At 32.8% G+C, this 13,376-nt stretch overlaps 1 protein-coding gene across 1 annotated transcript; it reads right to left on the reverse strand.

Moving 5' to 3' along the window:
• Positions 1–3,830: 3,830 nt before the first annotated feature.
• LOC107474043 (actin-depolymerizing factor 2) lies at positions 3,831–6,479 on the reverse strand. Its single transcript, XM_016093629.3, has 3 exons — positions 6,299–6,479; positions 4,360–4,625; positions 3,831–4,251 (listed from the first exon to the last, which is right to left on the reverse strand). Exons 1-3 carry the CDS (start codon positions 6,299–6,301, stop codon positions 4,101–4,103), a joined length of 420 nt encoding a protein of 139 aa, XP_015949115.1. The 5' UTR covers positions 6,302–6,479; the 3' UTR covers positions 3,831–4,100.
• Positions 6,480–13,376: the final 6,897 nt, after the last annotated feature.

Below are 13,376 nucleotides of genomic sequence, written 5' to 3' on the forward strand. Positions count from 1 at the left end.
TTGGAGTTGAACGCCGAGTTATAGCGTGTTTCTGGCGTTCAACTCCGGGTTGTGACGTGTTTCTGGCGTTTAACTCCAGACAGCAGCATGTACTTGGCGTTGAGCGCCACTTTACGTCGTCAATTCCCAAATAAAGTATGGACTATTATATATTGCTGGAAAGCTCTGGATGTCTACTTTCCAACGCCTTTGAGAGCGCGCTATTTGGAGTTCTATAGCTCCAAAAAATCCATTTTGAGTGCAGGGAGGTCAGATTCCAACAGCATCAGCAGTCCTTTTGTCAGCCTCCTATCAGAGTTTTGCTCAAGTCCCTCAATTTCAGCCAGAAATTACCTGAAATCACAGAAAAACACACAAACTCATAGTAAAGTCCAGAAATATGAATTTAGCATAAAAACTAATGAGAACATCCCTAAAAGTAGCTTGAACTTACTAAAAACTACCTAAAAATAATACCAAAAAATGTATAAATTATCCGCTCATCAGGATGCATAATGGCTTTTGCGGCTATCTTTCAAAAATTCCTCATACAGTTCACCACCCAAATTGCCATTGCGAAACACGCGATCAACTTGTTGGGGGTGACACAACGAGTTGGCGAGTCCACGAGGAAGTACCTGGACCGGTTCAATGTCGAGTGTTTGGAGATTGACGGCCTCATGGACTCCATGGCTAGCTTGTGGCTAACTAACGGCCTAGTGAACGAGGACTTCAGAAAACACCTAGCCACTAAGCCTGTTTGGACGATGCAAGAAATACAAGGTGTGGCAAGAGAATACTTAAACGATGAGGAGGTCAGCCATGTGATGGCTGCTAACAAATGGTAGCTAGCCACCCCGTCAACTCGTCAGGCCAGCAACGACAAGAAGCCAAATGAGGTACAAAGATAAATGACATCCGGGAGACCATTCAAGCTGTTCCGCCGGGTAGACAAATTCACAAATTACACTCCCTTGACCAGTCCTATAGTGAAAGTCTTCCAGCAGATTACTGACAAAGGCATCCTGGCCAAACTGAGGCAACTGAAAGATCGGATTTGGAAAAACAAGATCCTCTACTGCGATTATCACAAGGGTTTTGGATATAAGACATAACATTGCTTTTCATGGTTCATCTGGGAACCAAGAAGGAAAGAGAAAGCGCTCTGAAGAGGACCGAAGCTGGACCGTCAAGCCAAGGCAAGACCTTCCCGAAACCCGGACACAGCCCCCAACGTGGTGGTTAATGTGGTGGTCGGTAGAAACGTCCTACCAAAATCAAGATCTGCAGCAAAGAAAGATGTCAAGGTTCTTACCGTGTCATTAGGAGGCAACAAGTTGCCTCCCAGGGAGCTTTTCGAAATATCATTTGGTCTTAGAGACTGCTGGTGTGACGACTTCTCGAAAGACCCGCCAATGGTGATTACGGCAAGAATCGAGACTGGTCTAGTCATACGAATCTTGGTCGACACAGGGGCCGACTCAAACATCATGTTTCGAAATGTGTTTGACGCTCTGGATCTCAAAGAAAGCGACCTCAAGTATCATTGTCATGGAGTCGTAGGATTGGGGGAACACTGCATCAAGCCTAATGGTTCTGTCGTCCTACCGATCTGTTTGGGTTCGACGGCGAGCAGGAAGTCTGCAATGGCTGAGTTTGTGGTCTTGAAAGAATCTACGATGTATAACATCATCCTTGAAAGAAGAACCATCAACAAACTGTTGGGCGGTCATTTGCATGAAGTTCCTGACAATATAGTTCGCGGCAGACGACGAGTCAGTGGAAACGATCCGAGGAGACTTGGAAATGGTTGTTGCTTGTCACAATGCCAGCTTAACTTTGAAGAAGAGGTCCAAGAAGGTGGCCGGGGTGTTTTTGACGGATCTAGATGCTAGGATTGACGAGCACCTGAGGCCCAAACCACAAGGCGACTTGTAGAAGTTTCGGGTAGGGTAAACTGAGGACAAGTTCACATTCGTGAACCGTAACCTGCCCCACAAATTGAAAGGACCTCTAATTAAAGCTATTCGTGCCAATGGAAATCTCTTTTCCTGGACTCTAGCCGACATGCCAGGAATAGACCTGGACTTCATATCGTACCATTCGGCCATGAGATCAGAAGCACATCATATTGCATAAAGGAGGAGGAAAATGTCTTCGGAAAGGACAAACGAGGTAGCCAAACAAACAGCTAGCTTGTTGGAAGCCGGCTTCATTAAAGAACTCGATTATTCCACATGGATATCAAATGTAGTTCTTGTGAAAAAAGCAAATAGAAAATGGAGAATATGCGTGGATTATTCAGATCTCAACAAGGCGTGCCCAAAAGACTCATTCTTTTTTCCCAACATCGATGCCTTGGTGGATGTGGCGGCAGGATACAAGTTCTTAAGTTTCATGGATGCCTATATGAGTACAACGAGATCCTGATGCACCGACTTGCAAGGAAAAAACGGCGTTCATAACACCCGGAAGGGCGTTCTGTTACAAGGTCATGTGTAACACCCTACCACATAGAGCTTTACGTTTAAGCCGTAAAACAGAGGTGGTATGGTATTACGGCCTCTAAAATAAACTATATACATAATAATAGTTGAAAGAGTTTATTATTCGAGGAGCCCTGAAAGAAAGCTTAAGCAACAAGTCGCAAAAAGAAAAGCGCATTGCTCGCATAAACGGAAACTTAAACAGGAAGGAAAGTAAAGTCATCTATATGTACATAGAACAGAGTATTAGAAATACAAAGTATCAAGGTCCAAACTCGACCTGTGAAGCCAAGGCCAACCGGAGAATGTCATATATATATATATACACAACCCAAAGTTTCCCAAAACACTCAAAAAATAAACACCTAATTTTCCATAAAGCCTCTAAGAGGTATAAAGATAAAGTATATATAAAGAAGAAATCTACATACATATATATACATAGCCAAAATATCAAAATCCAACACCCCTACGTCGCTTGCAGAGAAAATCCAAACGTTTAGCAAAGTGTCTCACGACCTGCATCTGAAAAAGACAACATATGTGGTTCTCAGCATGGTAATGGTGCAGACATACATAATATATAAGGTCTCAGAAAAACCAGAGACGATCCTAGAACTTCGACACTCAGATTTAAACTTTTATAATTCAAACTAGAAACAAGGTAAGATAACTAAGGTATTTAGATTCTAATCCATTTGCAACTTAATACCTCAACTCTCACTTTTCTCCAACCATCAACAAAAGTAGAATACAATTACAGCAAACAGAGCATATAACAATTAAACATAATTTTTTTCGTCTCCAATTTTTTTGTATACAAAATCGTCTCTAAGATTTAAAACCAAATTTTAAAATTGTCTTTTTTACTTAAATATTAAAATTTTGGACTAAATTACCTATAACAAAAAAATTATAAAATAAAAAAGTAAAAAAAAAAGAGTATTTTTACTCTTGCAAAAGGTGAAGGAAAGAAAAAGAGAAAAGGAAAGAAGAAGAATAAATTGTCTACGATCTACCTCTGTCTCCACTTCCACTTCCACTTCCACTTCCACTGATTTTGTACGCAAAAAAAAAAAGTTCAAAACAAAAAAAACTTTTGGCCTATATCTTAAAAGTCAAAATCGTACTTAACCCTAAACTAAAATATAAAATTTTTTATGTTTATGCATTTCACTTGTCCTTACTGAAACTGGAATATTGAAAATTCCAAGTAAATGCATCCACTACCGCATTGACGAAGCTGAAACCTCGACTTTTCAATGTTTGACTTAAGGAACCGAATTATAAAATCATTCTTACCCCAACATTCATTCTTCAAAATATCAGTTTATAGGGAACCGAATTAATACAAGTCAATAGTCATCAGTAAAAATATCAAATGACAAGTGCCCATATTAAATCAATGCCACTCGGATACAGATCAGATTCTGTAAGAATCACAAACCACAAGATACACTGGAACAAAAGAAGCTTGTTTTGAAGGTGTAATAGACTACATGTCAAAACCTGGAACAATGGAGTCCATAATTACCCAAGTTGACCATTCCACAAATTGTGTATATAGACATACATCTCCATAAAGAGTCTTCATGATAACTCCTTCTATTCCTAATCACAATAGTTTACAATAGTTTAATTGGTGCGGCTTCTGAAGACATCAAGACCCATCTCAGTAGGATCAGTTGCCTGCAACTCTACTTGAATTCCATCAAGTTCCCTCTTGAATCTCTCTTTGGAGCTAGCATAAATCATCTTGCTCCTAACCCTAGCTGTATCTGGGGACCTTCAAACAGAAGCAACAGAATAAATTATACATAGAAGTTAATTATAAGAAGTGTTTAACGTTAATAGTTAACAACTTTGTTCGGCAAAGAACTTATGGAATCATTACCAAGCAATGAAGAAAATCCTGCTTTTCTGGCAAAGCTCTTCAGTGACAAAATCAAAATCATAGACAGCATATCGGCACTCATCAGCAGGGAGACTGGCAGTGAAATCATCATATCCTTGTGCTGGCTCACCAAGCTTCTCGACAACAACTTGCTTCTGCTTCTCCTCAATCTTGAAAACGATAAACCTATAAGTCCTCTTGGCCTTGAGTTCTAAGAACTTTAGCTTGCAGTCATCATGGACTGCCATACCTGATGCTGCATTTGCCTGTAATATTTCATAAACAACAGAAACATTAAAAATAAATAAATAAAAATGAAAACGAAAGTATCTAGAGCTACAACCACCACCAGGAAGTTTTTTCCATTTAGTGGAATGGCTGGAAAATGCAAAAATCAACCTATCTTGTAGTGTCCTATTGTACAATACAAAGTTACACACAACAAAATTTCTCTTTACAAACAAAACAAACCGTAGATGATCATTATCATAACATCAACAAGAAGAACAGCCAAATTTTACCCCACCAACTGGATCCCCTACATCTTAGTTCTTATCTATGCATCAGCACATGCATTTAGTTCTACCAAAAATTGAATTTCAAATAATTGTATCCAAGGCAGCAAGCCAGTGTCATGCATGATGCAGAGAAACTAATGCTTTCGCCTCTTAATTTATTGCTCAAGAGAAAAACAAAATCAATGCACACTAATTTGCCAGCCTTACATAAAAACAAGGAACAATTAAAAACAAAAATATGTAACTTAGAACAGAAAATAAAGAAAACAATCCAAAGAAACAAGCCACAAGCTATGTCAATCATAAGTAAAATATCTCGGTTTCCTTCCACCATCGGTTTTTGGTAGATCATTCAATTCATGTATTCAGATACAAATTATAATCATAGTAATAGGAGAAGGACAAGTAGATCCCAGCCTAGAGAAAGTAAAGTACCAAAAAGACTCTCAAAATTTTATGACGGAATTATAGGTCCCATAAGAAAAAGAAAAAAGTACCTAAAAGTTTCTGAACGATTGCAATATTATACTAATAGATACTTGAAAAATTTAACATTAGACAAGTTTCACCCTCTGTCAGTCTCCCAGTCCATTCCCCACTAAGGACCTATAAATACAGCACTGTAATTCTTGAGAGATTTATTTGGTACTCTTTTCCTTAGATACCTAATCATAATTTTTTTTTTCAAGGACCTGGTACTTTTTTTTTCCCAACCAGCAAAATTCTTTGGACCTACTTATCCTATTACTCTTATATCCAAATACATTAAAGGACTTACCACTTGCCAGAGAGTGATAGAGACAGATAAGAGGAAACGGTGGAACTATAATACATGACTACCAAAATTGTTGGCCAAAGATAGAAGTAGATCCATAGCACTATCAAATCAGTTAAATTATGCCATTAAACTAATCATTACGCTTAAATGTGATATCAGATTAAAACACTGGAATTGAAATCAAAACCAGATCTGTTAAAGCTAATGAATAATCTTTGAATTCTACACTGTTCAATGCCTATACCTGGTTAAACTGATCGGTTACAACTAAAATGCAATTACCAGAATAGACACTGACACTGGCATCAAAATCAGATCTATTAAGCCAAAACCACAAAGTGAACAACAAATTCAATGAACAATCCTTCGATTTCTACGCTGTTCAGTGTACAATCGGTGATCAGATCGACCGCGAATCAAACTCAAATAGGCCAGAAAGAAAAGATATCAATCTAGAAAATTGAACGAATACTCCTAAATTTAAAAAATCGAAATCTCTGATAAGAACTTCAGTGTTCGATAGTATCAATAAATCTTCATCATTTTCAGAGGATTAACAGTTACATAGAATAGTATATAAAAAATAAACTAAACAAAAATAGGCATAAAAATAGAAAGCGAAAGAAAATAGCAAGTTACTAACCATATTTTGAAATCGACGAGTGCAATGAGAGAGGACTGAGGAGAGATATAGGAAAGGTTTGTATTTGTGAGTGGTTCGATATATAAAGGGAAGTGGAAAAAGAGAAGAGAAGAGAAGAGAGTATGATTTGGGTTGTTTAATTGTTGTGAGTATATATAAGGTGAGGGGGTGAGGGGCGAAGGGGTGAAAGGGGAAAGGGGAAAGGGGGAAAGAGAAGAGCGTATAATATTTACTTTGAAAATGGACCACCAACGGTGCTTGGTGCAGAATACGTGTTGGAAAAGAACTAACTGTAGGCTGTAGCTGTTTCTTTACGTGGCTGGCTTGGATTGTGTTATTCAACCTTTCCCTTCTTTCGCCTGCAAAATTTAAATTGTATCTCAAGAATTAATACCAAAAGAATAAAAAATAAAAATTGCAAAAACAGTTTCTAAACATAAAGAACAGAGAATATTAGGGTTTTTAAGAAGAGTTTATCTTCAAACGTTTTTTACTAAATAACAAGTTCTATATTTTTTGTTAATTAAATAAATTTTAATTTTTTATTTATTATATTTTAAAGTATAATATTTAAAATTTTAGAATTTATAATTTAGAGTTTAAAATTTTAAAAAATTTTGTTAAGTAGACAATGACTTTTGTGAACAATATGAATAATAGGTTCTATAATTCATCCAATAAAGTAAAAAATCACTCCACCCTAAAAATCTTAACATTAGGATAATCATTCGCATATCTATTGAATTGAGCATGCGGTATATCCATTGTTTACATTGTTTAATATTCTCGTTGTTTACCTGTATTTTTCAATTTAAAAATTTTAAAAACATCACACTTCTTTTTTTTTTTGAATGCGTTAACATTGACATTTGTGAAGTTAAAATAAAAAAATCATGATTTAACTATTTTCGGTTTTTCATAAAATTATAAACATTTTATATAAATTATAGCTTAATTAATTTTACTGTTGAATTGACATCTTCATTTTATAAAATAATTATAAAAAATTTATAAAAGTTAATATAATTATTTAATAGGATAAATTTTTCAAATACACTACGTTGATAAGATTATTTATTAAGCAGCTACCCATATCATGTATGAATACGAAAACATCAAATTACTTTTATTGATAAAATATCAAAATACTTTTTTTTTAATCTTAAAAATACAAAATACTTAAAAAAGTATTTTACGAAAAAATTGATTTTTATTTATGAAATGTTTGATTATTTAAGTGGTTAATTGTAATGATATATAAAATATGTTATAATTAAATTGGTTGTTTATTTATTAGGACACTCTACTATACAGATTGAAATGATATAAAGAGAAAATATAAATTACTTTTATAATTATTTTTTATTATTTTATTATTATTCAAAATATGAATTCTATCTTTATCAATTTTTCTTTTATCCTATTAAAAAAAACATCTGTAACATCTGTACCTTATAATTCACCTCATTTATAACGTTTAAAATTTTCTTTTACCAAATGTCTTCTTTGAAAAGGAAGTGACACCAAAGCCAGGCAAGGAGCCTACCCCTGAAAGAGAAATGAGTGCAAAATGTGGAAATTCGGCTGTGGTCTGGTGGCTAGCTCATGGTTCAGCTGGCTTAATAATAAAGTGCTAAATTAAAGACATTGAATTTGTATGCAGTTGACTATTAACATCTCACAAATACGGCATTTTATGTGTTAGGAAATTGGACAGTTTTCATGAAAAGCATATGAATGCATGAATGAGGAAAGTTGGATTAACATTGGATGGTAATGGCTCTCCCTTAGACTTGGGCCCCTCTTAGATTCTTTGCCTGCGTCAATCCAACGCGACTCCATATGATATTCTTTTATCCCTTTAATTGCATCGCTAGCTGCTCTCCACGACAACAAAAATACTGTTGATTGTTGAAGCATATGTCTTTTTCATAAACAATCATTGAACTTGAATATTAGTGTACCAATTTATAAAACAAATACTTATTAATGTGCCCTGCATATTCTCTATGTAAATGCGGTTTCACGATTTTCTATAAATGAAAGTTTATTTTTTTAAAAAGAAATATGTTATGCATGTTGTGACAAAGATGAATGTAGGTGGTTATTAATATTTGAACGGCTTATTTAAAAAAAAATCAAGTTTTTATATGAATCAAATTAATAAAATTTAAAAATTTGAGTTTAATACGTTTATAAATAAAAAAAAAGTCTGACATTTTATATAACAACAATACATAACAAACACTTATCTCTTTTTTTTTAAGCTGCAATATAATTAGTAAATATATATAGATCATCTCTATTATATTGAGATAATAATATTAGTGAATATTAATATTAAAATATTTTATTTATACTATTTTATATTTATTTATTTATTTATTTTACAACATATTATCACTTCAAGACTCTGATCAAAATTTAGAAAGACTCAAGTAATAACTTTTTATTATGTTAAAACTCTCTTATTTTAAATTCAGTGTTCTTGATATATCTAGAAATAATTATTTATCATAAATATTAGATGCTGAAATTCATCTTGATTCAATGGATATTGGAGATACCATTAAAGCTAAAAATAAAGTATTTTAGAAGGATAAATTCAAAGGATGATCTTCCTTCGTTGTCATCTTGATGAAGGATTGAAAAATAAACAGCTCACACTAAAAGATCCTGTATGGAAGAACCTTGAAAAAAGGTAAAATCATCAAAAGACAATGATAATTCCTCAAATCTAATATGAGTGGACATATTTGCGTGTACAAGATTTTAAATCAATAAATGAATACAATTCAGTAATGTTTCGAATTATCTCACGAATAAAATTATATGGAGAAAAGATAACTAATAATGACATGTTAGAGAAAACTTTTCGATCTTCTATGTCTCGAATGTGCTCTTGCAGCAGCAATATCGAGAAAAATAATTTAAAAAATATTCTGAGCTAATTTCTTATCTTCTTGTTGCTGAACGTAATAATGAATTGCTTTTAAAAAATCATACCCAACTGACGCCGTTCCATTTTCTGAAGCAAATATGACAAATTATAACTCCAGAAAAGGTAAATAGAAAGGTTCTGACAACAAAAAAATTGTGGAAGAAAAAAAATTATATTTACAAAAAAGGATCTCACCAAAAGTGGGATAAAAAAAATAATTGGCAAAATAAATCAATAGATGTTAAATATTTTTGTTGTGGTGAAAAGAGCCATTGGTCTTGTAACTATGGTACTCCAAATCACTTAGTTAATCTTTATCAAGCATTCTTGAAAAAGGATGATAAAATAAAAGAGACAAATTTTGTTTCAAAAGATATTCCTGAAAATTACACCACTCATTATAAAGTATCTAATCTTTTTGAGGATCTTGAAAGAAATATTGGTCATTTAATCAATGATAAAAAAGTATAATATTTGGGTTCGTTAAATAACTATGTAAATAAATAATGTAAAAAAACTTCTTATTAAGTTTTATTTTCTATGCACTTAAATTTCAAGTACAATGTATATAAATAATTTTTAATAAAATATTTATGTTTATATTTAAGAATTTCAAAATCACTAAATGTGTCAAGTTCTAAAATAATAATAATAGTAATAATAATAAAATTTTAAGTATATGACACTATCTTTAGGTACAATATTTCTTAGAAAAATAATTTCAATTAGAAATACAATTTTACTATACATGTACTTTTATTCATTTTATTATTATTATTTATCTTTGAAGAAAATGGCAAAGACATATAATGAAGATGTTTGTCTTGTGGATAGTGCAAGTTCGCATACCATTCTCTAAAGTAATATATATTTTATTCAACTTGTACCAAAAGAAGAATGTGTTAATACTATTATTGACTCAAGCAATGTGATAGAAGGCTCCGGAAGAGCTATAATTTTAATTTTAGAAGGAATAAAATTTATAATAAACAATGCACTATTGTCTACTAAATCTCTAAGGAACTTATTGAGTTTCAAAGATATTCAACAAAATGGATATCATATTAAAACAATAAACGAAGCAAATCATGAGTATTTATGTATCACAACTCATGATTCAAATAAAATTGTTATATTAGAAAAGTTACTCTCAGTTTCATCTGAGTTATATTATACTAAAATTAGTACAATCGAATCACATGTCATTGTAAACTAGAAGTTTGCTAGTCTATAAATTCATAATTTAACATGATCGATTGGGTCATCCTGGAACAGCTATGATGCAAAGAATTATTGAAAATTTCTATGGACATTCACTAAAGAATCAGAAGATTCTTAAATCTAGTGAATTTTATTGTATTGCATGTTCTGAGGAAAAACTAATTTTAAGGTCATCACCAGTAAAAATTGAATTTGAGTCTCCTGAATTCCTAGAAAGGAGTCAAGGCAATATATGTGGACATATTCATCCATCATGTGAATTTTTTAGATATTTTATGGTCCTATTAGATGCATATTCGAGATGGTCACATGTGTGCTTATTGTCTTCTTGCAACCAGGCGTTTGCGAGATTACTTACTCAAATTATTCGATTAAAAGCACAGTCTCCAGAAAATTTAATCAAAATAATTCGTCTTGATAATGCAGGTGAATTCACCTCTCAAGTTTTCGACGCTTATTGTATGGCCAATGGTATAAGTGTTGAACATCCAGTAGCTCGTGTTCATACATAAAATGGACTAGCAGAGTCACTTATTAAATGGCTCCAATTGATTGCTAGACCCTTATTTATGAGAACAAATCTTCCAACCTCTGCTTGGGGCATGTCATTTTACATGCTGCAGCACTTATTCGCTTAAAGTCAACAAGTTACCATCAATTCTCTCCTCTGTAATTAAATTTTGGCCAGCAACCAAATGTTTCCCATTTGAGAATATGCGGGTGTGCTATATATGTTTTAATTATCCCACCTTCTCACACTAAAATGGGACTCCAAAGAAAATTAGAAGATTTATGTGGGATATTCTCCCTCTATAGTGAAGTATCTTGAGATATAAATTGGAGATATATGTAAAGCACGATTTGTAGATTGTCATTTTGATGAATCAAAATTTTTACCTTTAGGAAGAGAGAATAAACTTCTTGAAAAGAAACTTAATTAGAATGTATCATCATTGATGCATTTAGATCCTCGATAAGGACAATGTGAACTAAAAATTCAAAAGATTATACATTTGTAAAGAAAAGTAAATGAATTGCTTGATATATTTTCTGATACGAAAAGGATAATCAAATCCTACGTACCAGCTAAAAATGCCCCAATTCGAATTGATGTTCAAGTTGGACAAATAACTATTAAAACTATTACATGCCAAAAGTGTAGTAGACCAATTGGTTCAAAAAAAAATCCTGGAAACAAAAGAGGCATTTGATATTACCAAGACAAATAGTACTTCTGTTGAAAAAGGTAAAGACATAGAAGAGACACCAAGAGATATAAAACATGTTGAATACAGATGGATATTTGTGAGAAAAAAGAAGTTGTACGCTATAAAACTCGACTTATGGCACAAAGTTTTTCACAAAGACCCGATATAGATAATGAAGAAATATATTTTCCTGTAGTAGATATAATAATATTGCGTTATTTGGTCAGTTTATTCGCATACCATAAACTACATATGCATCTAATGGATGTGGTGACAACTTATTTATACGGATCATTAGATCGTGATATCTATATAAAAATCCCTGAAGGACTAAAGATATCTAAACCATCCAATGAATATTTGCAGGTGTTATACTCAGTCAAATTGCAAAGATCTTTATATGGTCTAAAGTAATCTGAATGAATGTGGTATAATCATCTTATTGAGTATCTAGCCAAAAACGGATTCAAGAATAATGATATTTATTCACGTATTTTTATAAAGAAATCAGCATCTGAATTTATTATAATTGTTATATACGTTGATGATTTAAGTATCATTAGAACCCCTAAAGAGATTCCAACAATTATAAAAGCTCTAAAAAATGAGTTTGAGATGAAAGATCTTGAAAAGGCTAAATTTTGTCTCGCCCTGCAGATTGAGCATACAAAAAATAAGATCTTTATTCATCAAACAACATACACAGAAAAGATCTTGAAGAGATTTTATAAGGATAAGTCACATCCATTAAGTACCTCAATAATCGTAAGGTCTTTGGATGTGGAAAAGAATCAATTATGTCCTAAAGAAGAAAATGAAGATATCATTGGTCCTGAAGTACTATATCTTAGTGTCATTGGAGCACTAATGTATTTTGTTAATAATACACGACCTGATATATCATTTGCTGTGAATTTACTAGTAAGGTATAGTTCCTTTTCAACCAGAAGATATTGGAATGGAATTAAACAAATCTTTCGATATATTCATGGAACAGTTGATATGGGACTGTTTTATCCATATGAATCCAAGTCATAATTAGTTGGCTATGTAAATGTAGGATATTTGTCTGATCCACATAAAAAAAATCTCAAACAGAACACCTATTCACATATGGTAGTACCAAGATTGTGAGAACCGAACCGGTCAATAAACCGGTAAAGTGACTGGTTCAATGGTTCAGAGATTCAACTAGAATTTAATCGGAATTCAACCGGTTTAATTACATATAAAATAAAAATATTGAAAATTTAATATATAATTTAAATACCTCAATCAGACTCTAACATAACTAATATTTTTCCTGAAATCCAGCAACCAGAATCAATAAAGCAGAAAAATCAGCATAATCAACTCAGAATAAAAATCATAGTATAACTCTGAATCAAAAAAATTCTAACATAAATAATAAACAATATAGTGAAGCACTGTCCATAGCACCATCAACAACTGAATAAGAAAAATCAAAACCATAGCATAACTCAGAATCAGACAAATTCTAGCATAAACAATAAATAATATAGTGAAGCATTGCTCATAGTACCATCAACATCTGAATTAGAAAAATCAGCAACCAGCAACTCATAAATCAAAATAAAAAATTAATAAAATAACTGAAGCAAGGTGACATCGCTGCTAATACTCCGCAGTCGGGCAGAGAGAGACGTCACCGTGAGATAGAGATAGAGAGAAAAGACGTTGAGCTCCG

Source organism: Arachis duranensis, chromosome 2, assembly GCF_000817695.3.
Source record: "Arachis duranensis cultivar V14167 chromosome 2, aradu.V14167.gnm2.J7QH, whole genome shotgun sequence".
Taxonomy (NCBI): Eukaryota; Viridiplantae; Streptophyta; class Magnoliopsida; order Fabales; family Fabaceae; genus Arachis; species Arachis duranensis.